The following is a 27594-nucleotide window of genomic DNA, read 5'->3' as shown; positions in this document are numbered from 1 at the left end:
GCACCTGCGGGCAATCTGTTCGTGCACTTTTCTGCTCAGTGACAGCGCGGGCGCCACAGCACTGCAAGCACGGAGCCCGCTGCAGTTATGGCCGTTGTCAACTCCTCGCACCTTATCGTCCACCTCTTCCACAGTCAGCTGCTGAGAAATAGGGCTACTTTTCAATGGTGCTGCGAGCACTGGTGGACCATAGGGGACGTTTTACCAACATCAACATCGGGTGGCCAGGCAAAGTTCATGATGCGCGTGTTTTCAGGAACTCTGCTCTGTTTAGACGCCTGCAGGAAGGTAGTTTCTTCCCGGACCACAAAATAACTCTTGGGGATGTGCAGATGCCTATAGTGATCGTCGGGGACCCAGCCTACCCGCTAATGCCCTGGCTCGTGAAGCCCTATGCAGGCGCCTTGCACAGCGACAAGGAACTCTTCAAGTACCAGCGAGCAGCGAGACCTGTGACTGTTCAGTTTCTTTACAGAGAAGCTGAACCTGCCCCTGTTTCTTTACCAAGTTACTGTTGACTAGCATCTGCAGTTACATACCCCGTCCACCCCGCTTCCCCCACTTCCAACACACGTTTAAAAATAAAATACATGTTCCACTGTAACTTTACAAAGGTTTCTTTATTGATGACTTTGCGTTAAAGGGTTGAAACTGGGACGCGGACTGTGCTGGGTAGGCTGTGTGGTGATGTAGAGACCGCCTCTAAACTTGAGGAATGACAGGCTCTTGCTCCCAGAGCAGTCTGCAGTGCCGGACTGGTTGTTTCAACGGAGCCTGCCATCCCTCCTTTTTGGTACTCTGTGTGCGGGGGCTATGTGGCCTTGTGGCGGGGAAGGACGGATACAGATTCCTCTGCTGCGTGGCTCTGTGGTCCAGGACAGGGACCGTTGCATGAGATCTGTAACCCCCCTCCCCCGCTACAAAGTCACGTACCCCCCCACTCACACAGAACCTGCAAACCACCTCCCATACCGACCAGGGTGCCTACTGACTGCACTGTGTGTGTGACCTGCTGCTGATCCTGCCCCCGTGTCTGTACCCTGGTAAAGGTGATTGTCCTGTCCAATAACCAACCCCCTTCCCCCCCTTCAAACACAGTCTCCTCTAAAAGAACATGACGGAAACAGTAATTAACAGAAAAGTATTTTTTATTATCAACTAGACAGTTAGGGAATGAAACTGGGACGGGGGCTTGGGTGAGTCAGGAAGGGAAGGACTTCTCAAAATTTAGGGTCTGAGAGCTTTTGTGTACTTGAGCACTCTGCTGGGGTGCAGTGACAGTTTTCACAGCCCCTGGCGCCCCTCCTTCTGGTTATTTTGGGTGAGGGGGGTATGGGACTTTGTGGCGGGGGAGGGCGGTTGCAGATACACTGCAGGGGGGCTCTGTCCTCCTGCCTGCGGTCCTGCAGAACATGCACAAGGCGCCGCAGCATGTCCGTTTGCTCCCTCATTAGTCCAAGCAGCGTTTGAGTCGCCTGCTTGTCTTCCTCATGCCACCTCTCCTCCCGTTCGCTGTGTGAGCGCTGGTACAGAGAGAGGGTCTCCCTCCACTGGCTCTGCTGGTCCGCCTCGTCTCGGGAGCACCCCATAAGTTCAGCAAACATCTCGTCCCGTGTCTTTTTCTTTTGCCGCCTAATCTTTGCCAGCCTCTGTGAGGGGGATGCTGTGGCAGGTCTGGAGACAGTCGAAGCTGTGTGATGGGAAAAAGGGAGTGAATTCCTTGCAAAGATACATTTTTGCGAACAATGAACACAGTCTAGTCTGTCTCTGTGAATTCTGGGTTGAGATCCCAGTGCCTGATGGGGCAAAAACCATTTTTGCGGGTGGTTCTGGGTAAATGTCGTCAGTCATCCCTTCCTCAGGGAAAGCAATGGCAGACAATCATTTCGAGCCCGTTTTCCCTGGATTGCCCTGGCAGACGCCACAGCGTGGCAACCATGGAGCCTGTTTTGCCTTTTGTGCCTGTCACCGTATGTGTACTAGATGCCGCTCACAGAGGCGATTCAGCAGCGCTACACAGCAGCATGCTTTTGCTTTTGCATGACAGCAGAGATGGTTACCAGCCATACTGTACCATCTACCATACCATAAATTGGTAATAAGATGATCATGGTTACCAGTCCTTTTGCACTGCACCATTTGCTGCTGTCATAAGTGCCCCTGGCTGAGATCAGCCAGGGGCGCAAAAGCCAAAATTGGGAATGACTCCCTGAGTCAATCCCTCCTTTTTGGTATCTAAAAATAGAATCAGTCCTGCCTAGAATATGGGCAAGTGTACTACAGAACCACTGTATCAGAGAACCAGAGAGCACAGCTGCTCTGTGTCAGATCCTGCATAAATTATGAGCTGTATGCTATTCACAGGGGGTGCTCCTGCAACAACCCCACCTGTTCATTCCATTCTTCCCCCAGCCTTCCTGGGCTACCATAGCATTGTCCCCCCACTTCTGTGATGAAGTAATAAAGAATGCAGGAATAAGACACAGTGACTTGTTAGTGAGAAATGAGTGGAAGGCAGCCTCCAGCTGCTATGATAGTCCAGACAGGACATTAAGCAGTGTGGAGGAGAGGAGCCCAGCATCCCGCTGCTAGTCCAGGGGCAATTGAATCTTTTCTTTACACATGAAGGGTGGGGGCTGATGGAGCTCAGCCCCCTGTTGCTATGATGAGGACGGTTACCAGCCATACTGCACCATCTACCAGGAAAAATTAGGAGCAGGCGCCCTTGATCGACCTCACTGATGCTAGTCAGCATGGTTACCAGTCCTTTTGCACTGCCCCATGTGCCAATAGGCTGATGATGACGATGGATATCAGTCATATTGTACCGTCAGCCACCCATGGCGGGGCGGGGGGGGAGGAGAGCAAGGATATTGGTGTTGAGTGCTGCAGCATCGCATCTATCTGCAGCATTCAGTAAAGATAGGGTGACATGTAAAAGAGTCAACAGAGGATTGTTTTCCCTCTCACTTCTGGGGGTGGGTGGGGTGCGTAAATTGCCGAGCTATGCCCTGACCCACCGCGGACACTGTGTTTGACCCTAGAAGCATTTGGAGCTCAGCCAAGAATGCAAATGCTTTTTGGAGACAGCAGGAACTGTGGGATACCTTGCGTCCTCAGTCCCCACTCCCTCCATGAGCGTCCATTTGATTCTTTGGCTTTCCGTTACGCTTGTCACGCAGCAGCGTGCTGAGTTTCTGCTACGCCGTCTGTCTGGAGATTTTTTAAAAATACTTTGGACCAGGCAAAACATTACAGTAATTCCCCTAATTAGATGCAGGAGTCTCCAAGCGAGATCACCCTGAGGACGGTCACTGAAGGAGATAGAGAGCGCATGCTGCGTGAAAGCCAGCACAAACCAGGGGCCTATGCAGCCGTGCTCGGGGAGGCAATGCTCCCTGAGTACCTCATGATAGCCTGGCGCGGAAAAGTGTGCTACCACGGAGCACCCAATAAGGCAGCTCTCCCCAGGAACCTCCTGTGGAGGCTTTTCGATTCCCTCCTGGAGAGCTTCGTGGAGATCTCCCAGGAGGATTTCTGTTCTATCCCCATATATATAGAGAGACCTCCTTTTCACATACTTCAGATTCCTGTAATATTAAGAATAAAAGTTTACATGTTTAAAGCACTTACCGACTGCTCCTTCCCCTGATTCAGGGTCCGGGTTAACGGCCGGGGAGGGTTGGTAGGGGATCTCCGTGAGGGTGATGAAGAGATCCTGGCTGTCGGGGAAACCAGCGTTGTAAGCGCTGTCGCCTGCCTCGTCCTCCACAAACCCTTCCTCATCTTCCCCGTCTGCGAACATCGCCGAGGAACTGGCCGTCGACACTGTCCCATCGTCAGAGTCCATGGTCACTGGTGGGGCAGTGGTGGCAGGCTCCGTAGCGTCCGTTTGCCGCTTTGATTTTTTGGTAGCCTTGTCTGGGGTCCTTGATTTTCACGCGGCGCTGCGTTGCATCCCGCCTGTATCCTCTGTCTCTCATGGCTTTGAAGACCTTCTCGCAGGTCTTTGCATTCCATTTTTTGGAGCGCAGCTCCAAAAGCACAGACTCCTCGCCCCACACACCGATCAGATCCAAGACTTCCCGGTCAGTCTATGCTGGGTCCCTCTTTCTATTCAGAGATTACATGAACTCCTCTGCTGGAGAGCTCTGCATCGCTGCCGGTGCTGCTGAGCTCACCCCGATGTCCAACCACGAAATGAGATTCAAACTGTCTGGACAGGAAAAGGAATTCAAATTTTCCCGGGGCTTTTCCTGTGTGGCTGGTCAGAACATCCAAGCTCGGACTGCTGTCCAGAGCGTCAACAGAGTGGTGCACTGTGGGATAGCTTCCGGAGCTACTAAGTTCGATTTGCATCCACACCTAGCCTAATTCGACATAGCCATGTCGAATTTAGCCTTCTCCTCGTCGGGGAGGAGTACAGAATTCGAACTAAAGAGCCCTCTATGTCGAATTAAATGGCTTCCTGGTGTGGACGGGTGCACAGTTAATTCGAATTAATGCTGCTAAATTCGAATTAAAGTCCTAGTGTAGACCAGGCCTGAGAGAAGCCTCTTTTGTGAAAGCAGCATGTTTCCTGGTAATGAATGACTGACACTATGTGTATAGGAGAGACTAATCGTTTATCTATCCAGGACAAAAATGTTGAGGTTGCTGGGCAGAGTGAAAGTTATTTGTGATGTTGCAGTACATATCTTAGTTTACACTAGACTGAAGAGAGATTAGGAACTTGAATTTCAAAATGACCTTCGTTGGCATTAAATTACACATATGTGCTTTAACCCTTCCAAAAACGTTCACTGTCTTGGTGGAGAACTGGATGGGTGTCCTTAAGTTGGGCAGGTAGAAGAACATTAGTCCAAGGAAAGAGGACAGTGCCTGACTCTTGCTCAGAGCAATTAACAGACTCCTGTTGGAAATCCTTATCACATGGCCCATTTAAATGCCACCTGTACCTGAAGAAGAGCTCTGTGTAGCTCAAAAGCTTCTCTCTTTCACCAACAGAAGTTGGTCCAATAAAAGATAGGTACAAATACATGGTGGGTTAGGTACTATCAGTAATATCAGAAGCCAATAGGAAGAGACTAATCAGCCACAACCTTGTGACTGTGTAGGGAGTTGGAGAAGGCAGCAGTGAGGAAATAGGTGAGGAGATGACAGGAGCAGGGGAAAGTGGGGTTCTTCCCATAGGTGGGTCGGTTGAAGGAAAATTGCAAGAGCCTTAGGAGGAGGTCAAGTCTTTGCAAAGGTAGAGAGAGGGATCAGTAGTTAGGGAGAGAGTTGGGGTGTTTCGGAGATAAAGGGGAGAGATTGGTGAAGAGCTCTCCTTGTTTCCTTATTGTGATTTGTGGAGAGTTGTTCTAAGTGATTTAAGGGTTCAAAATAATGATTGCTAAAGAAAATCAAAATGACTTCCTTAAATTTATGGAAGGCACATTATTTACACTAAATACCATGTTATTTATAGAGAACCATCTCTTGCATTCATAATACAGTTGTAAAGAAAAATGAGAAAGCAACATGCATTTGAATAAGCAGAGACAGGCTATTTATTTTTATTTCATTAAAGGAAAACAAGTATGTAAAATGTACTAGCAGGAAACAATAAGGATGGTGTTTTATATGTATGGATAGGTGGCCAAAAGAGCTTGTAAATTTAATCCTGTCAATTATTAAGAAGTCTTTTCAGCAATAATAATGTGTGCTGCTTTTGTTCTATGGAAGCCCACAGAAAGCTGCAATTCTAGCTTTTGCACTTGGCCAAGCTATATTGCAGAAAACTCATTCAGTATCACAGAACCATTCTGGCCAAGATCTTGAGTTGCTCAGGGCTGGAGAATTCTTTACAATACCCATTTCCTTTGCCCGTGGAACAGTAATTATGATTAGCCAAGACAACATCTGCATTTTTTGTCCACAAAAGCTGTTTGAGTTTTCAGAGTTAATCCATCTCTGAAATGCAATAACAGCAACATATATCCATAGATGCATGCACTCCCATTCCTAAACACACTTCTGGTCCAAGCTGCTGTCCCTAATACACAAATGTAATGCACACACTGATTCTCTGGCTTTGCCTGCACTTATACCATATGTTACTCTGCAGTATATTAGAATAATAGAATATCAGGGTTGGAAGGGACCTCAGGAGGTCATCTAGTCCAACCCCCTGCTCAAAGCAGGACCAATCCCCAACCAAATCAACTATTATTAATTATATATTTATTATGATTATTAATCAACTAATATTCATCAACTAGTTACCTACAGTGATATTCTATGAATATTTTAACAGGGGGGAGGGATAGTCCAGTGGTTTGAGCATTGGCCTGCTAAACCCAGGGTTGTGAGTTCAATCCTTGAGGGGGCCACTTAGGGATCTGGGGCAAAAATCAGTACTTGGTCCTGCTAGTGAAGGCATGGGGCTGGACTCAATGACCTTTCAGGGTCCCTTCCAGCTCTAGGAGATATAGGCATATCTCCATATTTTTTTTATATTTTATTTAAGGGTCCATCTGCAAAATTATAGCCTTAGCCTGCGATAAACCCTGTGTACTAAAGGTGCATGTGCTGCAGAGACGAGGGAAATCTGATTATTTAAATACACAGCCAAACAAACAAACAAAATTGCTCTTATAAACAAAGAAGCAGGCAACATTACTGGTAAACAAACATGCAGGAAAGGTTTATACTTGGTTCCTAAAGAACAAACTGGGCATATTGACAGTGTTCAACTCAGGTAATTTGGAAGCGGGGTGGGTATAATGATCTCATAGTTTTGGGGCTGGGTAGTTTCTTCTGTGAAAATTATTTGAAAATGCCTATTACTTGGTGCACTCTGAGCTATTTCACATGGCCACCAAAATTATTGTTCTTGAATATTTGTATAAATCTCAGGGATGAGTTATCTATGGCAGGAATAATTTAGCAGTATCCAGAGTGGGAATAACTCCACTAGAGGCAGGTAAATTACTCCAAAACTTACCTTCTATTTTGTGGCAGATGTTAGGCTCCTAGAAGCCCCCCAGAGTCTCCTTCAACCACTCTACAGCTATCTTACACACTCCCAAACTGCTCAGCACTATAGTGGCTAAGTGACAACAATTACAGCAAAACAACATTAGGTTTAGATCACAAAGACAGGTACGAAAGCAAATTCACAGTTAAAGGTTAAACAGAGCCATAGTAAATACAGATATGATGAAGCTCCCACTAAATCTGTTAACCCAAATTCATCAAAAGCACGCGCTTCCCTCCTGCTTGCCTTACCTGAAATGGAGTGTTGATTCGGCTCGTGAGCGTATCTAGGATGTGCACATTCTCATGCTGGTGCAGCAGGATGAAACGCAAGAAAATCTGGAGTAGAGCTGGCTCTGAAACACTGCGCAAAAAGAGATCCAGGTATGCAGTTGTAGTCATTACCTCCTCCACAGTCACCTACAAGCAAATATATGGTAAGTGCATATCTTACAAACACCACCATTGTGCTTACATTATGTGTGGCTTCTGCAGTAACACTATATACACAATACGCTATAACAGCACATTTTGACTTTTTGCTTTTAGATATGTTGAATGGAAAGCCTCTGATGTATTAAAAAGAACCAACATTTTTGTGCTTATTTCAATGATGTGATTAGTTAAAGAAAGTACACCCAGCCACCCCCCATCTGCTGAAATACAACACTAGTTCACAAATACCTTGAGATCCTCACCACCATCTCTCTACCACTGGGCTGACTCCATTCTCCTGCCACTGTTCAGATTTGCATTCAGAGAATGGTAAAGCCATTTATTTGGTATTCAGATGAATCTATTGAATACCAGCATATGCCACACCCCTAGAAATGAACAATAATGAATGAACCAACAAAAAAGGATACAGGTTTTTTTTTTTAAAATGTATCCCTCCATGAAGTTGTATTTTATCTTTACCTTTCCACTTCTTACTTTCCAATAGCACTTTAACACCCTAGCCCAAATACACACACACACAAACGTAGATTGATGCAAAAAGTTTCCTATCAGATTTCAGGCCCAAGTATTTGGTATTCATACGGCAAAATTGATACTGCATGTTACTTTGCTAACGTAGGATTTTTTAAGCTTCTCTATTGACAATATGTGCTGGCAAAGCACAAAGTATTCCAAAGGCTGCCTCTGCATCATGCACTGATGCTACAAAGTCAGCTTTTTAAAAATAGCTACCTATGAGCCTAATAAGCTTACATGTACAAAGATAAACCCTTACATATAGGAATCTGTCTATAAGAAATGGGGCATTAAACATCTTTTGTTTACCACTCTTAGCTGGATGAATGAAAAGACAGATTTGATTAAAAAAGAATCAAAGCTGTCACTTAAAAGCTAAGAGGATTTAGAAAGTACTCAGAAGGGCAGCATTTGCTTAACATGCCGTAAATATTAAAATGCCAGTTCCATTATGCTGCATGTTAGCTGCTACACACAGGAATGCCATGTTGCAGATTCCTTTTAAAGCCCTTTTTAGGATCACCTGCAGAACAATCTTATTTTCACTAGTGACAGAACATAAGAATATTGTCTACAGTCTTGCGAACTGTGTAGAAATGTGGAAGACTCCAAGTACCTCTAAATTTGGGGGTGGTCGTTCACTCTCTTTTTGAAGCTTTATTCTGTTATTCATACAATGCCTCTCTGCTAATAGTTCAGGTAGTTTGGACTACTAACTCCCTTTTTCATTAGAAAAAAAGCTACTGTACTAATGCAAGCTGGTCATTATAACCCTTTACCAAGAAAAAAAAAAATCACAAGTTCATCTTCTTGGTCTGTTACCATAAGCTCAGTCTGAAACAAAACTCAATCTCAAACATAATAAAAAAGGAAGAGAATATAGGATACAAAAGAGGAAATTCATGGCCACAGCCTGTACTCTGCATCCCATTCAAAATGGCTCTGCAGACTCAGTAAAACCAGCTACACATTAGTTGAATGTATTATTTATGAACTAGGAAAGTCTGCTCAGCAGTGATGAAGCAGAGATGAAGACATAGCTCATGCACCCAAGGATCCTACACTCTAACATAGATGCTAGCAATACAGTTTATACATGTATTACACACACACACACACGTTAGAAGATTATTAAGATTGGGAAATCAAGCACTCAATAGTTAGAAAATGCCAAAATTAAGATTGCCTCGACAGCTTTAATTCAGCCCCCTTGTGCTTATGCATTATGACACAGTCATTGATTACATGATCACATAGTATTGATGTAATATATGGGCCAGACTTGTTAACATAACCCAGTCACTGTCCAATATCAGTGTTAAATAAGGTTCGGGATTCAGTAGCCTGTACAGTACCATGGCAAACACACCATTAACAATCCTTTTAACATTTTTTTGAAGATACAAAAGAGAAGGAAAAACAAGTAAAGCATCTGAAGTGTAAAGTAAGACTTTCACTTTTAACATCATCACTTGTTCCCTTTCCCTTTAGCTGGAGAGAGTTTTTATAAAGAAAAATCTTGTTTGACAGTCCCTTAGACGGTAATAAAGATGCTAATAACAGTCCTTTTGGGGAAAAGAGTAGTTAGTTGAGTTGCTGCTGTTGCTGATATTAAAGTCTGATCTTGTTTCATCCCAGGTGGTGACTGGGATTCAGTCTGGTAGAGGTGGCAATGTTATCTGGATCCCTGTGTCTGGCCTAGTGTGGTCAGAACATTTCTTATAATTAGGACAAAGGAGGTCTGGGCTATGAGGAGATGTGGTAGCAGCCATCATGGTGAAATTTTCTTCAGTAGCTTCTATCTGTTCCTCTGTCCCCACTCCCCCGAGTCTCTTTCTTTAAAGACACACGAAGAGAATGGTGGGTGGAATAGTCCATCTCCTTACCTCATTATTCTGTCCACTAATTACACACCAATTTTGGTTCATTAATTTCTGGTTCCACATCTTATGTTTTTACTAAGCATGATTTTATTATGGTCCTTGAGTTATATCACTAGGCCTTTTTGTTTAGGCTAATTCTGTTTTTCTCTCCCTTTCATACTTTTTCTCATCAGCATCAGTTATGGTGACATTTTATGAACTTTTACATACTTCTTTTTACAGCTGAGCTTACAATTAAGGCAAATTTGTTGGCCCAGTTATTATAAGAGGGCCCCTGCACAGGATGGACTGGTTCTGAGGATAAATCAGGGTTGTGTAGTGAAGGAGGCTGTTGCCTGTTGGACCTCTGCTTCATTTATTGCAGAAGTTGGAAGATGTGTAGTGAATGATGCAGGGGGTTGCAGGAAGAGAAGGGAGGGTGTCATGGTTAAGGCAGTTGAATGCTTTCTTGGAGAACTGGATCCCTAGGTTTTTTGAAAAGCAAACTGCAAAAATCTCAGAAATTCCATCATATTGACACCCATATGGTTCATCAGCAGTTTCTTCACCCAGCCAGTCCCAGAACTGCCCCCGCAACCAGACTACTCATCAGATACATCTCCCCCCATCACTTCCTTTACCCTTCCCCAATGGTTCACAGTTTCAGTCTCCCACACAGTTCACAGTCCCTTTGCCCAGCCAGTCCCAGCCTCCCAGTACCTCTCCCGTGCCAGTCTACCCCACCCCAGGCTCCTTGTCCCAATCTACTCACCTCTTCCCCCGACACCCCAAGATCTGGTTCTTGTCCCCTCTGCATTTGAATGAGGCACCTTCCTCCCACCAGCCCCAGGGGAGCATTGAGGGCACAGGAGAGTCTCCCTGCTCTGAGCTGAGGTGCCTGGACATAGCACAACAAGCAGCAGCCCAGAGCTGCAAATTTCAGGGAAATCTTGTGCAGTCTAGGGCTGGAGCATGCCCAGGGTGCGCAGAATCTTCAGGGAATCTAGCTGTGAAGATCTAGTAAGTCTCTACTAACCATAACAGTATGTAACATGTGCCAAGGGCCTTAAGTGAGGATGGGGTGGGATTCTACAAAGAAAAAGTTTAAATGCACAGTTCAGTGCTGAAACAGTATTTGTAGGACATACTAAATATCATGGAACCAGTGTTCTTTGAACTCTTCTCTGTCATTTTTTGAGGACTGACCTGGGACTAAAGAGTTTGATGAACTGTGACAGGGATGGAAGGAAGCGGTTTGGAAGAGTGAGAGTAAAAAACACAAACACTGGACAAAAAGTGTCGTGGAGTTTGGAGAAAGTGGAAGAGGAAGGGCAAAAGGGCTTGTCACCATTGTATGTGGGCCACTTAAAAAGCTCATTATTCATTGTGCCACGACTGGCATGTAATGCAGCCATCTGAAATCTCTGGGCCTGATTCTTGCTTAAACAGATGTAAATCTGCAGTAACTCATCTTCATTTTACATTAGCTCCCTCCTCTCACAATGGTTTTGTGAAAATAAATCCATTATTTGTGAAGAACCCAGACTGTGGTGATGTGCATCACAGAAAAGCTCCTGAGTAAGTTAACAGTTCTGTGTTCAGAGCAGGATTTAAATTAAATAAGGCCTGGGGCCACATGTTGAACAAGGAGAAAAAATATTGCACAGCTGCTCACTAAGTGAGCAACAGACATCTCGTATACTGAATGAGGCTGGGATCCTGTCAAAAAATAGTATGTGCTCATGTAATTAAAGACTATACCATAATGCATATGCACCAGGGGGATGAATTAAGGTTGCACAGGCAACTCCTATGAATTTTAGCATTTCTTTACTTTTCAGTACTGAACTTCACAACCTTAAGAGTGTTCTTTTAACATAATTTATGTGTGTAATTATGTGTGTGTGTGTATATATAATACCGTGAGGAAGCCCAGCTCACAACCTAGCAAAAGAAAAGATTGCTGCTGTTTGGCAGAAAGTACTCAACTACATGCCATGGGTTCTACCTCCAATTGCTTGGGAAAGGGAGCCATTAAGGTGGCAACTGGATTTTTCAAACTAGTTTATCAGTACTCTGTGCATCTCCTCTTCATCTCACATTTTTTTGCTTTTGTTTTCTTTCATGTTATTTGTGACAGTTGGTGTCTCTGTCCTATATGAATTGCAGTTTCGCTCGGAACCTTGGGAAATGAGATATTTTATTCTATAGGTTATTTTATAAGACAGTTTGCCTGGAAACTGAGACTCAGTTCATTTGCTGATACCGAAGCAGTTTTTCCTAGGAAATATCAAAAACAAGGAAATCAATTAAATTTTCTGCAGACTACCGGCTGCTTCCCTTGCCTTCAATTAAATGCCTTTGGGAGAGGGATTTTGGGAAATGTGTAAATCCTTTTTAATAAATGCAAATTAGTATTCAGGTAAATACCAAGAGTACAAGAAAAAAAAATCTAACAAAATAAGAGAACAAAATAATTTATGCTACAACAAAGATGAACCATGGTTGGAGAAAAACATTGTTCTAGTCCACACGGATATCAAAACAATGGGCCCCGCGACATAATGAAGTATCTGCATTTCCAGACTGAAAGGGAAAGGAGTATATTAAGGAGAGAGAACTCTGTCTTGCAGTGAAAGGTTACACAAAACACAGAGACTAGACTACAGATGAGGGACAAATTTCATAACTCAAGTTTTGGGCTCACCCAGCAATGCCTCCACAATAGCTAAATGGATGTAGTCATTTACACTTGTCATACATTTTGTGATTCCTCTCAACTTCTGCTTTATGCCAAACAATTTTTACTTTTATTTAACTGCCTCCCTCTGGTTTTGACTTTAGAGACTTTTTGCAAGGAAAACTCCTTCCCATTATCCCAGAGAAAAATAAAACAACTTCTGATCTTACAGAGTATCTGGTCATACGTGGAAAAGTCACAAAATATTCCCTCACTGGCACTATGAGGAAGCTAGTTGGAGTCAGTGGGAGCGTTGGAAGTGCTTGAAGGCCCCGATACACTATATTTTAACTATAGTGCTGTTTTCTTTATTCTCTTCTTCAACCTTCAATTTGCCTTTCTCCCTTTTGAACAGATTGGAGACTGTGTCCTGAGTTAAGTGCAATATATTGGGTTTGATTCTCTAGAAGACATGCATACCAATTTCTTTACAGTATACAGATAATAGATCATAGGACTGGAAGGGATCTTGAGAGGTTATCTAGTCCAGTCCCCTGGACAGATGGCAGAACTAAGTATTTGTCTAGACCATCCGTGACAGTATAATAGACCTGATGTGGCTGGTGTCAGCTCCAGGAGGCTCTGGACCAGAGAGGGAAGCTTTTTAGAGAGTGTAGCAGAGCTTTGGAGAGTCATGGAATAGACAAGAAAACTGCCTTCTGTATTTCCTATATTTAATACATACATCCACAGTTAAGAAATAAGATGTATAAACCCTCATGCTTTAGGGCATAAGCCAACTACCAACTTCCTGAGGTTAGGAAGAAAGATGGTTTAACCATCATTGCACCTTTCTGTAACAGGATACTGGACCCAGGGCTGAAAGTAAAATTTCTCTCTTACCGGTACAGTTGGGGGCTTCCAAAAACCTTTCACCTCTGGAAGGGGCAGGGCCTCGGGCAGAAGTGGCAGGGCTGGGGGGGTCAGCATCCCCCAGCCAGTCCCAGGGCCGGCTCTAGGTTTTTTGCTGCCCCAAGCAAAAAAATGTTTGGCTGCCCCTCCCCCCAATTAATTTTTGCTTTTACATATGTTTGCACTTTGCAGTTTTCTTTTGACTGTTTAAAATTTAAAAAAAAATGAAAACAGAGAATTTGTAGTTAGTGAAACAAAACCATTTCCTACTAATGTAATTTTAACATTTAATTTTAACAAAACCCTCCTGCCTGGCCCAACTCTTACCTTGCTGCAGATCTGGCCCGAGGCGGATTCAGGTCCAGTCACCACCGCTCCCAGGGCCAGGGGTTGGGGCTGCTGCTGGATCCCAGCCCCGCTCATCCTTGGACTTTGCCTTGGCCCTGGCATGAGCTGGGCTCAGCCCGGGCTGCCGCTCTGCTCCCCTCTCCCGTCCCCTGGCAGGAGGCGGCGCAGAGGGGAGGAGGTGGGGACAAGCCAAGGAGGAGCGGCCCGCCCAGGCATCATGTCCCTCCCATCCTCTGCAGCCGGAACAGGGACGCGCTACCGGCTCCCGCCTGGGGGGTAGCCGCTGCCTGTGGGAGAGCAGCGGGGACAAGCCAAGGAGGAGCGGTCCATCCTCTGCAGCCGGGGAAGGGCTGTGCTACTGGCTCCTGCCGCTCTTCCGCGGTCAGAGGCCACCACCCCCAAGGCGGAGCCGGTAGCGTGGCCCTGCCCCGGCTGCAGAGGACAGGCTGCTCCTCAGCTTGTTCGCGCCACTCTCCTGCGGTCAGCAGCCACCCCCACTCCCTAGGCAGGATCTGATAGCGCGGCCCAGCCCAGCTGCAGAGGACAGGCTGCTCCTCAGCTTGCAGCAACGCGACCCAGGGCCGCCCAGAGGATTCAGGGGGCCTGGGGCAAAGCAATTTTGGGGGCCCCTTCCATAAAAAAAAGTTGCAATACTATAGAATACTGTATTCTCGTGGGGGCCCCGGGAAAATTGCCATACTTGCCCCCACCCCCCGGTTGCCCTGGGAAAAATAAATATTTAAAAACCTTCTGCATCTCAGCACAAACCCAGTTTTGAGAATTTCTTTTCAAGTCACCTTTACAAGGTATCACTGGTTCTCAGCATCAGCTAGTGCTAAAAGCCACTTAAGCTCATTAAAAAGGTTGTACAAATATTTTCCGTCAAAACTTTTTTTGGATCGAAAACTAGGGGTTTTTAAAAAGCAGAAAAAAATCACAGACAATGTCTGCTTTCTTTCAAAATTTGTTGTGGTTTTTCTAATTGAAAAAGCTGAAATAAGTCTGCCAAAACCTGAACATGATTTGGGGTTTCAGAAGTGTGTGGCCAAATATTTGCTGCTTGCTGTGTTTGATTGTTTAAAGGAACAATAAAAAAATTCTGCTTAAAAAAAAATCCAAAAAACTTTTTAATTTTAATGGAGTTACATGGCTTGCCTCCTTGATCTTCTCCGGCAAAAGCACACACAACAATAGACAGACAAAGACTTTCCTCCCTCCCAGATTTGAAAGTATCTTGTCTCCTTATTGGTCCTGTTGGTCAGGTGTCAGCTAGGTTATGTGATCTTCTTAACCCTTTACTGGCAAAAGAGGAATTCACCCTTAACTGTATGTTTATGACACACTCTAAAAGCTTATCAGATGTCACTGCTCAATCTGACGGGGGCCCTAGTAAGCCAAAGTTCTTCCAGCCCTTCTGGAAGGGTTGCGTCTTTGGTCAGAAGGACTTGTCTGCTGGCTGAATCAAAAGAAGGCCCTGAGTCAGTTTAATGTGGACTTTTTATGTCAAACACCCTTTCTTAGTCAGTTGGTCTCTGGAAAACCTAGTTTGAACCGGTTTATGCAAGCGTCCCCAGGCATGGTACCTCTCTGGAGGTCTTTACAACCTGAGTGATTCACCTTAAATCACCATCCACTGCTTTTAGTTCCTGAAGGAGCTGTGGTATCATTCCCCCTCACTCTCCTCCACTGCCCCAAGTTGCATGCAGTCCCTAGCCCACAGTGATACATACACCATTCATAAGCTTAATACAGTATGTATCCCCAGAGATGCTGCACGAGGTTGCATCATATGTCCTAACAACCTAGTATGATATTAGTTTCTTTTGTAGCTGCATTGTATTGTTGACACATTCACTTTATGATTCACTATAATCCCCAGATCCTTTCCAGCGGTACTACTGCCTAGCTAGTTATTCCCTATTTTGTAGTTATGCATTTGATTTTTCATTCCTAAGTGTAGTAATTTGCACTTGTTTTTACTGAATTTCATCTGCTGATTTCAGACCAATCCTCCAATTTATCAAGGGCATTTCAAATTCTAATCCTGTCCTCCAAAGTGCTTTCAACCCCTCCCAGCCTGGTGTCATCTGCAAATTGCCTAAGTGAACTTTTGACTCCATTATCCAATTGATTTATGAAAATATTGAATAGTGCTGGACCCCTGTGGGACTGCTGGACACATTTACCACTTTGAAAGTGTATCATTGATAACTGTCCTCCAACCAGTTTTTCACCCACTATTTCCCTACCTGCACATGACCGAGCCGTAGAAGGCAGGCCAAGCACATACTTGGCTAAAATAATGTAGAAATATCTTGTGGTTAATCTGAAGAGCAGAAATACACTATTTTCCTTCTTTGCCCAAGGAGTGACTCAGTGATAGGTCAGAAGGAGGAATGTGCTCATCCCATCCAGCAAAAGTAATAGTTTCAGCCAGATATCTAGGCACTGGGACAGAGGCTGGGTGAGAAGCTGAGGGTTAAGGTAAGCAAGATATATTTAGCAGGTGCCCCCTGTGAGACTGAACTCAGGCCAGTGGGCCATTCAGGCTAGGCATAAGGAGCATACAGAAGCCTGTGTGGTTACAACTAAAGCTGGGTGATTTTTTTTGTTCAATCAAAACAACATTTAAGAAAAAATGTGCAGAAAAATGTTATTTCATTCAACTTTTGTTTTCCACTTAAAGTCTTTAAAAATGGTTTTCATTGAGCTTTTCCTCTCTTGGCCTTTCCTTCTCCTTGCCTCCTTTTCCCTCTCGGGGCGGGGAGAGAAAAAGGTAAAGAGGGAGAAAAAGAAGGTGCAGTAGAGGGGTAACAACAAATTGAAAAACAAACAAATAAAAACCCTGCTCAACCTTCCAAATGAAATGAAATGAGATTTTTTAGAATCCCTGACCCATCCTGCTCCTTGTCCCCTGACAACCACCTCCCTGAGACCCCCCCAATCCAACCCCCCCTTCCCTGTCCCCTGACCGCCCCCCCCCCACAGAACCTCTGCCCCCTCCCTGCCCCCTGAGTGTCCCCAGGACTCCCTGCCCCTTAGCCAACCCCCCCGGCCCCAGCCGCTTACCCCCGGCTCACCGCACGCGTCAAGAAGCGGCCCTGAACAGCGCTGCAGCCACATGGCTCCGGAGGTGCCTGAGCTCTTCCCCGCTCAGAGCCGCGTGGTAAGGGGAGGAGCCGCTCGGCTCGGAGCTCGCAGCCCCACTCCCTTACCACGCGGCTCTGAGCGGGGCGGAGCTCAGCCCCCCCCGGAGCCACGCGGCTGCAGCGCTGTTTAGGACGCGCTGAGGCACCGGGGGGGATGTCGGCCCTGGCGCGAACAAGCGGAGGAGGAGCGGCCCGTCTTTTGCAGCCAGGCAGGGCTGCGCTACCAGGTCCCACCACTCTTCTGCGGTAAGGGGCCATCCCTCTCCCCCAAGCAAAGCCGGTAGCGCGGCCCTGCCCCAGCTGCAGAGGATGGGCTGCTCCTGCTTGCCTTGTTCACGCCGCTCTCCCGCGGTCAGTGGCCACCGCCCCCCTCCTAAGCGAGAGCCGGTAGCGCGGCCCTGCCCCGGCTGCAGAGGACGGGCCACTCCTCGGCTCGCAGCGGTGGGATGAGCTGGGTCCCCAGCCTTATGCCGCCCCCTATATTTTGCCGCCCTAGGCACCTGCTTGTTTAGCTGGTGCCTAGAGCCGCCCCTGGCCAGTCCGTCCGTGCTGCCTGGTCCGCGCTGCCCAGGGCTCCAGTGGTGATTTAAAGGGACGGCCCCGGGGCAGCTGCTCCTTTTGCCCCTCTGTCAGCAGCCCTGCAGCTAGGGACCCGGCAGGGCCGCCGATGCGGGGTGCACAAGGGGCAGCAATGTTAAAGCACTGCTGTGGCAGTGCTTTAAGCAGGGTCCTTTAAAGTGCTGTCGCGGCAGCGCTTTAAAGTCAGCTGTATGGGCTGGTACTGGAGGCCACTTTTTACCAGTACGCCGTACCGGCCCGTACTGCCTTATTTTCACCCCTGACTGGACCAGATGGAACGCTAGTCTGAACTGAAATGACTGTTTCAGTGTTCTTTCCTGCCAAAGCAGAGCTGTTAGTTAGGCCATTGTTTGGATTATGTATTGAACTAAAACCATGGGAACAGGTTTGGATCCAGAGCTCAGATCTGAGGTCCACCCACAAAAACGCTGGGGAATGGATGGGTTTTGGGGATGGATGAATTTTGGATTCTAGTTTTTGCCCTACTCCTAGGTTTTGAGTTAACAACTATAATGGGCAGGTGGTTTGTGTAGATTTATTGAAAGCAGTTATTCCATGGCTTTGGATAATAAAGTACTTAAAATCCACAAATAAAAACTAAAACTGCCCAACCAGAATGGTCTAGACTAGAAAAATTCATCCATAGTAACAAACACAACAACCATCTCTCTCTCACATTTAACCCTCCACAGACCTACCTATCTAACTAGGCATATCAATTTGGTATTTGAGCTCTCAAAAGGGGGAGGGGAGAGAGGAGAGGAGGAATAGCAGCAGCAAGCTTTGCAGTATTGAGCCAGAAATGTCCAAAAAGATCAGATATTTATCTGGACATTTAAGCCTTTGGATCCCAGATATATTTTAGCATCCCAAAATAACTTCAATTACTTTAGAAATTAGGAAGCCCACAGCACTGTGTATAATGGAAGAAGATTCTATTTTCTGATTTAAGTAAGGATTTGGCTCAGGTGTTTCTCTCATTTTGCCCTTTCTTTATTAAAAAACAAGTCTCCAGGTGGATGAGTGAGATAACTTGAAAAATCATCATCAACTCAGCACTAACTTTTTGGGTGGCAATTAGAAATGGTTTCTATATATGAAGGAGTTGTTCTAGCACAGTGAAAAATCTTCCTTATCTACTCAGCCAGGAGGTGTCTGTCCCAGAAGCAAGGGTTTAAAATAGTAACTTATTATGGAGTTTTTCTGGGTTTTATGAAGATCTCAGATGTAACTGCATTTGCTCATTACCTCCTTCTAGGGGGTTTGTCTCAGACGCATCTGAGTCTTTCTTCAGATCCACTAGACGGTGCAGTCTGTCCTCCATTAAATATGTTTAGGCAAAATAGTGCATTAAATTGTTAATTTTGAACATAAAAATTGAAAAGAAGTTTTGGTAGCCAGCAAAGGTATGTTATTGGAAGAACAATGGACTTGTTGAATCTGAAAAAGGTTCATTAATGACTAAGGCTTGGAACTCAAATACTCTAACAGCCAAATTGACTTTTGTTTTCGAAAGAAACCTGAATTCAATTGACTTCAGAGGTGTATAAGCCTGAAGTACCACTGACAGATCCCACAAAAAGGAAATGTTAGCAGCGGTTTCATTGATGTGGAGATCTGATTTCTTTAAGTAACATTTACATGGTGATAGCCAGCCCAATTTCTCGTTAATTGGTTTAATTACAGATATTGACAGTTTTTAGCTTTTTAAATACTGATGCCCAACTAATCTCAAATACTTCATAGCCAGGGCCTGATTAGACTAATCTCGGGGCTAAATTCTGCTCTCAATTAAAATGAGCAGAACAACTCCCAAGACATCCATAAAATTATTTGGATTGACAAAAGAGTAACTGTAAAAAGAATTTGTGACTGGATAACCCAATTAGAATCTCTTAGTGACTGGATAACCCAATTAGAATCTTCTTCTCCACTTTCAATAGAGTAGAACCTCAGAGTTACAGACACCTAGGGAATGGAGGTTGTCTGTAACTCTGAAATGGTCCATAACTCTGAAGAGGAGGTTACGGAGCTCAGCCACATGGGGTATTAGGGCTGCAGCCATGGGGGATAAGGAGGGTTTGATCATCCTGCCAGTCATCCTTTTCGAATAGCAGAACAGAATGACCCTCCGGGACATTGAAAGAAACGCATCTGACAGACTGCCAGTGTCTGTACTGATGTTAAGGCAGGAACAAACCAGAACAGTCCTTATGGCTGATTATGGCCACTCTCTGTTTTAGGATAAGTTATAATGTTTACTATGGGGTCTTGTTTCCTATATGCATTATAAATTAGGTCTTTTAGTTAAATATACAATTCTTTGTTTTAAGGTTTAGTAAGTAAGAGACAGGATCTTGTGTTGTGTTTATGTTAATGAGATTAGAGGCATGTTGAAGGCCCGCGCCCCAATGTAAACTGTTTTGGTCACAAGATTTAGTAAGGTTTAATTTACAATGTCTTTTTTGCTCAACATAAAACACTGCTGTTTGTATACCTTTGTAAAAGACTGAGTTCAGAGTTCTGTATTAATATGCCTAGCGAGAATCTATTTTGTCCAAAAATATTTTCTGAATCTTTTTTGTCTGTATTGCTACACATACTTGTTGACAGGTATTTTTAAATAAATGACCAAAAATAATTGAAACTAGTGTGATTATATTATGTTATTTTGATAAATAAAATATGCAGAATTTTACAGAATTTTAAAATATTGTGCACAGAATTTTTAATTTTGCCCACCAAAATTCCCCCAGCAGTAGCTAATAGCAAGCGCTGTTTGGCCTCAAGCGCATGGAGTACATGTGTACCCACAGTGCAATACTCATAGGGACCAGCACTTGAAGGAGAATCACAGTTTCTTCTCCAAACATGGGTACAGTACTCAGCACTTCTGTAGAAGCTGCAGGACAATATATAATATAAACCTTGCTTTAGAAAGCTGGAAACAGGTTAGAAGCTCCCACTTCAGCTCTTTAACTAAGAGCAGCACTAAGTTGAAGAGCAAGAAGTAGACAGATTGTACAGCAGTAAGGCTAATGACACTTCAACTGAACCACCACAATGCATACATTTCTTAACAGAGTCATAGCTGCCAAATTTTGTGCATCTCTATATTTAATATTTTTTTATTACTGAAAAAAGTCAGTCTTCCTACCATGGTTTCCTCACGCAGTGGGAGCAAGCCCCCTACCTACCATTAACATCACCAACATCCTGGTACTAATAGGATTAATATGGATTTAACATTAAGGTCACGTCAAACAAACAAGACTTAGTTTTAACATTTCCAACTTGTCCATTCTTGCATTGAGACAGCATCCCACAACCAACCTACTTCATAATCATGTGTAAGACCTTAGCTGGCAACCAACTTGGGGCTTATTTCCCAGACAGGTGGAGGATGCCGACCTCAAATAGATGTGCTACAGTCACATCTCTAACAGAATAAAGCAGTACATACTCCTTTACTGAAAGACGATCTCCTGCCATCACAGAGAGATGCCTCCATCCTGGTTAATGATCAAATGCCATAAAAGATAAATGGAGAGTATGGGAAGGGGAGATTATATGGAATTTCACCACCACCTAATATCCCATTGGTTATTAATGTTGCCTCTGTCTGCTATAAACTTATGTGTATGCACACACAAATCACTGACCTTATGGAGTGCAGGAGCCATCACTGGCACCAAAAACCCATCATAAATGTAGTTCACAAGCTGGTTACGAATCAAGGGATGTGCCACCTAAAAAAGAAATCTCGTGTCATGATAAATTGCATCTCTGAACCATCATATTTGTTCTTAAAGCAATAGTTCTCTGCAAAAATTCTTAAGATATAACACAGAATATCTTTAATCACTGTCAAAACCCTCTGCCCATTTCAACAATACCTTGATTTTGTTCTTTTGAACAGTTTTTGTTTTGGGTATTAAAAGGTTTCCCCTCTGCAACTAAATACACAAAGTACATTTAAGTAACAACAAGTATGATACAGCCAAACACAGAGACAGGGCTTTTCCCATATATTTCAATCTCCCTGCCTGCTGACAAGAATGAATGGACGGACAGCGTGATGCACATGCCCATGAACCAAAATAGAACTGGCAGGTCTAATTTTAGCCCTACCAGCCCTGACGGGGTCACTAAGGTGGACATATCATCATTAACCTGTAATACTACAATAAAAAAGCAGAATGGCAGTTTTTATATATTTCAAGAGTACACTATATTGGGAGCATTCTCACTCCACTGGTCAAACACGCAATCTTTTTTTCCTTCTGAAAGTGCATTACTCACGCAATAGACTGGTTAAGCACTTAAAAAAAAGATAAGTTACTTGTCATGTGTAATAAAAAATGTGTAGTAAAACATGATAAACCATGGATTATTTTTACAACGTGGAGTTAATTTTTTGTTTTCAAAAGAGCAAAACAGTTACGTCACATTAGGAACTAATACTTTCTAAAAATAAATTTGGTATTATAGGAGCACAGAAGTGTATTAGAAACCAAGTATTTTTTTTAAAAACATATTTTAATTATGCTACACATGTATCTGAGTATATGCATATATTTCACACCCACAAAGGGACCCACCCACCCACTCCTCAAAGTGTCCATGAATACAGTCCTCTTATGCCTCTGCTCAGCCCTCCTCAGATTTGTGACTCCGGCTGTGGAGGGGAGAACAGGGGATACTACCCCAATAATACTCCCCTCTTCAACCCAGTGGATGGGGAGAGAGGGAGGGAGTCAGAGGGGCTGGAGTCCTGGCTCCACCCTCCCTGTTTATTCACTGGTACAAGTAGCTGTCCCAGCACAGAATAAACCACTCCATGAAAAGCAGCGATATATTCCCCTCACCAAAGCGACCAAGGTGAATCTGTGGCTGAGGGTATGTCTACACTGTGTTTTAAAACCTATAGCAGAGAGTCAAGCACCTGCATCTACAGACTCAGGCTCACACTAAGGCGCTAAAAACAGCCGTTTAGATCTTCAGGCTCAGGCTGGAGCTTGGACTATGAAACCTGGCACACGGGCTTCAGCGCTTGAGCTACACGGCTGTTTTTAGCACTGTAGCATGAGAGTGTGTAGACCCGGGTGCTGAGACTTGCTGCCACAGATTTTAAAATGCAGTGCAGACATACCCTGAGTCACAATTAGTTCTCTGGTGTGCTCCTGCAGTGTTCCTGCTATGCTCTGCCTCGTACCAAGGGTAGATTGTAAAGTTACAATCTAGCAGTACATTAAAAAAATAGAATTCATTCAATGTCTCACTCCCTACCCCCTTACAGAAACATTTTTTTAAATATCTGGTTGTTTGGATTTATTTTTAAACTGATTTAAAATAATTTCACTTTTTCTTTACTATCTATAACAGCCTTCACTCTAATGAAAAAAATGTAGTACCAAATGTCACTGGCTAAGAGTGTAACCTCTCTTGGAACAGGGTAGACAGAAGGGAGTACGGCCACCATTTCACATTTCAACATGTACGCATTAGAAGGCTGATTATATTGCAGCTTCTGGGATGAAAACAACTATTAATTCTATTTATGACATGTACGGTTTATTTTTTTTAAATGATAAAGCTTCATTTGTGTTAAACAAATAGTCAGCTGTTTCACTATATTTTGCATACAGACCTTTATAGAAATTACTGTTTAATTTACAATAAAATATGACAACTTCACTAATGTTATTGAGCATTTCTTTATACAGAAAACAAATCCACAGATGCAGCAAAATTTAAAAACTGTAGCCTAAAAATATATATAAAACCTGATTTTTATCTTTAGACTGGAGATGAAAATAACCAGGAATCAAAAGGGGGAAAAAATCTAATCAAGAAATGAAGAACAGAGAGTGTGTTCTAAACAGACCAATTTTGAAGGGAATTTAATTTGTGTTGATAAGAAGATGCTTAACTCCTGCTAAATGCAACTACAGTAACAACATTCTTTATATAGTACACATCATTAGGGAAAATAAGTGTTTTTGTTTGTAGACTTTTATGAGAACCTAGATGTAAAGATGAGATATTCTTCTCTATTCAAATAGATAAAATTACCTTTTTCCTCAAATAAAGACATTTGATTTCTTTTAATATCAATGTGGGTATTAATATCAATGTGGGTATTTAAAATGCAATCAACAATCTTTAGGAAGAGAATTAAGACTAGTCTCCCAATTACTCAATGTAATAACTCCCCAAAACCTGCATATTTACATTTTATTAATTAAAAACATTTGCTACTTGAAAGCCAGCCATGTAGATTAATCTTTATAGCCATACTGCACAGTAACAGCTTTGAACACTTTTTTTCATACATACATATATTTCCAGGCCAGAAGGAATCATTGTGATCATCTAGTCTGACCTTCTGTATAACATAAGCCATAGGACTTCCCCAAAATAACTCCTAGAGAAGATCTTTCATTCATCCATTTAAACAAAGATGTTAAACTAAACTAAATATTAGTTCTATACACTACTGTCCACCAAATAAGCACATCCTGTAAAAGGCTTTTAACTATACAGTTTAACTGCTGCTACAAAGAAGTCTGAGTCAGATCCAGTACCTGTATCACTGCATTGCAAAACTCTAGGGAATTCATGAACTGAACAAGAGCAGGGGACAAGAGCCAGTCATCTTTCAGCAGACAGTGCCATTCTCCATTTTCTTCCAGCTTTGTTGGCAAAGATGAATAGAGGCCACTCAGTCCTGTTGCTAGTACCTGTATTCAGAAACAAAGAGGAAACAGCCCTTTACCTAACTGTTCAGTTCATGGGCTTAAACAATGTTTCAACACAACATTAAATCATTTTTCTTACTAGTTTCAGTAATACTTAGAAGGATGACAGAAAAGGAGGGAAATGAATGTTAAAGTGATGCTGCACAAAATCATCAGTTTTTAAAATTCATTTCATCTGAAATTCCTCTTTTTTTTTAATAGCTGCCACTTAGGAAAAACTGCCCAAGACAAAGGCCTCCTAATGATTGTAATCTGTTTTAACTGGCAAACCACCGTTCTTTTCTTTATGCTCAGAAGATCATTTTACATCTGTTCCTTCCTGCTTTCACCTTTCTCCAGTCTAGTATCAGTCTCTATATGATCTCTACCATCTGGTGAAACATCAGAGAAATACTAGTCACTGTCTTCAGAACTCCGTTAACTATGAATATCGAGGGAATCATTGAAGGCTGCCATTTTTATGGTTACAGGTGACTAGACACAGCAGTTCCATTATGAATGATAGAAAGTAGGATCATTCCATCAGCAACAAGCACAACTTCATTCAGGCATCACACATGTGGCACCTTTTGTTCCTAGGATTTGGAACTCATGGTGCCAGATATAGTAAGGAAAATGTATCAGAGGGGTAGTCGTGTTAACAGGGGCGTCTCTAGGATTTCCGCCGCCCCAAAACAGGGCGGCACGCCGCGGGGGGCGCTCTAGCGGTCGCCGGTCCCGCAGCTCCGGTGGACCTCCCGCAGACGTGCCTGTGGTCCGCTGGCCCCGGTGAACCTCCCGCAGGCATGCCTGCCGATGCTCCACCGGAGCTGCGGGACCAGCGGCCCCTCCGCAGGCACATCTGTGGGAGGTCTACCGGAGCCGCGGTCCCAGCGGACCTTCCTCAGGCATGCCTGCGGGAGGTCCGCCGGAGCCGCCTGCCGCCCTCCCGCTGGGACGCCGCCCCAAGCGCGTGCTTGGCGCGCTGGGGTCTGGAGCCGGCCCTGCGTGTTAATCTGGATCTGTAAAAAGCAACAAAGAGTCTATAAGGTGCCACAGGACTCTGTTGCTTTTTAAGGAAAATGGTCACTCTTAATAGTTATAGGTTCTGTTTACCACTGGGGAGAGGTGGAAGAGGGGAAAAGAGTCTTGCGAGAAATTATGGGCATTGTTGCTAACGTTAATGAGTAAAGATACTTTACATATAGAAGATGCTGTGCAAGTATAACACTGTAGTTTTATGACCATGAATATAAAATACACCATTACAAAGCTGTTATAGTGTTAACTGCATTTTCGCAAAGTTAGGAGCAGTTTCAAGTCACAGATTTTATAAGAAGTTACCAAACCACAATGTTCTCAGGCATTATCTTGTGCACAGCTCCATCTTTCCTTCTTTCTCATGATTTCATACAGTTTCTATGCTACTTTTTAAAATGAGCCTCACTTTAATGTGGTCATTAGGACCAAAGCACAAGGGGATCTTTTCAGCTTTCATGCAGCAGATTCTTGGCAAGAATATCCCTACTCTCCAAAAACACCCACTTGACCCTTATAACGTAGGGGGTCAGAGCCCTGCTCCAAAGCAAGCGGATTTATCTATTACAAAATGAATGCTCGTCACAGTAGAGAACAGAGACCCAAAAGTTAATTTTATGGGGATTCCAGTCCTGAGGTGCATTAATTAAATCTATTACAATTGGTAGCTCACCCTACAGGGAAAAGGTAGTATCCCTGAATACTCTCCATTCCTTTAACCACCTAACTTTGAAGATATATTTCTGTAGACAGGCATAATTAATCCAGATATAAAAATACTGTGGGAAAAGTAATGCTTAGATATGCTGAGCTGCACTGTTTCTTTTCTTTATAAGTCAGGATGTAGACTAAGAACTAAGAAGCTGGAGTATGAGTAGTTATAGCAACGGCTCCAGTTATTTTTATGATCACATTCTTCAGTACCAGGATGACTTAAAAACAAGTTAAGGGCGGGGGAGGCTAAAAGCGACAGCACGTCTAGAGCCCCCAAAATGACAGAGTGGCCAAACATGAGCAAGTGGCATTGTGAACTGGTTTAGGTAGGGGCAATTGATAGTCCACCTGCCATTGACAGTCCAGTGAGCAAATTGCCTGCCTCAGATCCCACCACTGCTGCCACTGGAAATGTCACACCAGGCCCACGAAAATCTACCAGGCCGAGAGTCTGGAGGTAGGAGCAGGGTCAGGGATGCCACTCCCACTGGTAGCGGGGCCAGAAGATAGGGAAATGTGAAAGCTGGAGCACACCCTTGCCAGCCACACACAGGGCAGAGCCCCCTTATCACCACAGGGAGAGCAGTGACCCCACAGGCCTGGGCTCCCTCTAATGCCCCAAGACTTTTCACTTCTTAAACTCTTTCATCTCCACGGCAATTCTTTTGGAGGGGAGCTCAGTTTCAGATACTGCCTCGGGCACCTGAAAAACCTCTGTGAAGCCCTTGTGGCAAGTGTGACTCAGCAGCCTTCTAACGGACAGGGTTAGTTTTAGGTGTTTATGTTCTGCCTCTCCTCCAGAAGGTCACTGCACAAGACTTAAATACTATGCACTCAGGAATACACAAAATTGTATTTATTTAGCGTTTGATACTAAGGGCACATCTGTACAACAAAAACAAATAAAAAAATCCTGTGGCATCAAGTCTCAGAGCCCAGGTCAGCTGACTCAGGCTCATGCTACAGGGCTAAAAATATCAGTATAGGCTTTCCTGTTCAGGATGAAGCTCGGGCTCTGGGACCTTACCTCATCGCTGGGTCTCAGAGCCTGGGCTCCAGTCAAACCCTGAACATCTACACTGCTATTTTTAGCCCTGTAGCATGAGCCCGACTCAACTGATCTGGGATCTGAAACTCACTACCTCCCTCCACCCCACCCCTTTTAAAAAAGTATAGTGAATATTAAGTGATCACAGGTTCAGATTCTGGAGAGAAAAAATGAGAAGAAATTGATAAGAAAACTTCTTTGCATTGTTCATACCATAATATAGTTTGGGGGGAAATTTCTAAGAATAATTTCATGATAGGTGTGTTTTTGTTTTGTTTTTTCCATCAGAGAGAGGGAAGTGAAGGAAGGCAGGGGATGGGGCAGATTAGAAAGGAATTAATTGGCCTGTAAAATTACTTCTGCATAGGACAAATGCCTTATATTCACCTATCAGAATTACAGACAACTCTGGGCAGGAAAAAAAATCTTAATTAGATGATTTGCGTTACTTGTGTATTGCACTGGATTAGTCAACATGAATTTGGTTTTAGATCTGCCATTTATTCAGTCATCCATCCACCTTATTCAT

General features: G+C 43.9%; 1 protein-coding gene across 6 annotated transcripts in view; it reads right to left on the bottom strand.

Annotated features, from left to right (window-relative positions):
* FHIP1A (FHF complex subunit HOOK interacting protein 1A) overlaps window positions 1-27594 on the bottom strand; it is a 125153-nt gene that overhangs the window by 17644 nt on the left and 79915 nt on the right. For all 6 annotated transcript variants that reach the window (XM_039540017.1, XM_039540019.1, XM_039540021.1 and 3 more), the window contains 3 exons: window positions 24113-24268; window positions 21188-21274; window positions 7273-7440 (listed from right to left, as the gene is read on the bottom strand). In XM_039540017.1, the coding sequence (XP_039395951.1) occupies window positions 7273-7440; window positions 21188-21274; window positions 24113-24268 (411 nt within the window). The remainder of the gene's footprint in view (window positions 1-7272; window positions 7441-21187; window positions 21275-24112; window positions 24269-27594) is intronic.

Source organism: Mauremys reevesii, linkage group 5 (assembly GCF_016161935.1).
Source record: "Mauremys reevesii isolate NIE-2019 linkage group 5, ASM1616193v1, whole genome shotgun sequence".
Classification (NCBI taxonomy): domain Eukaryota; kingdom Metazoa; phylum Chordata; order Testudines; family Geoemydidae; genus Mauremys; species Mauremys reevesii.
The sequence above is the reverse complement of the archived record's forward strand: the minus strand, read 5'-3'. Positions and strand labels throughout refer to the sequence as shown.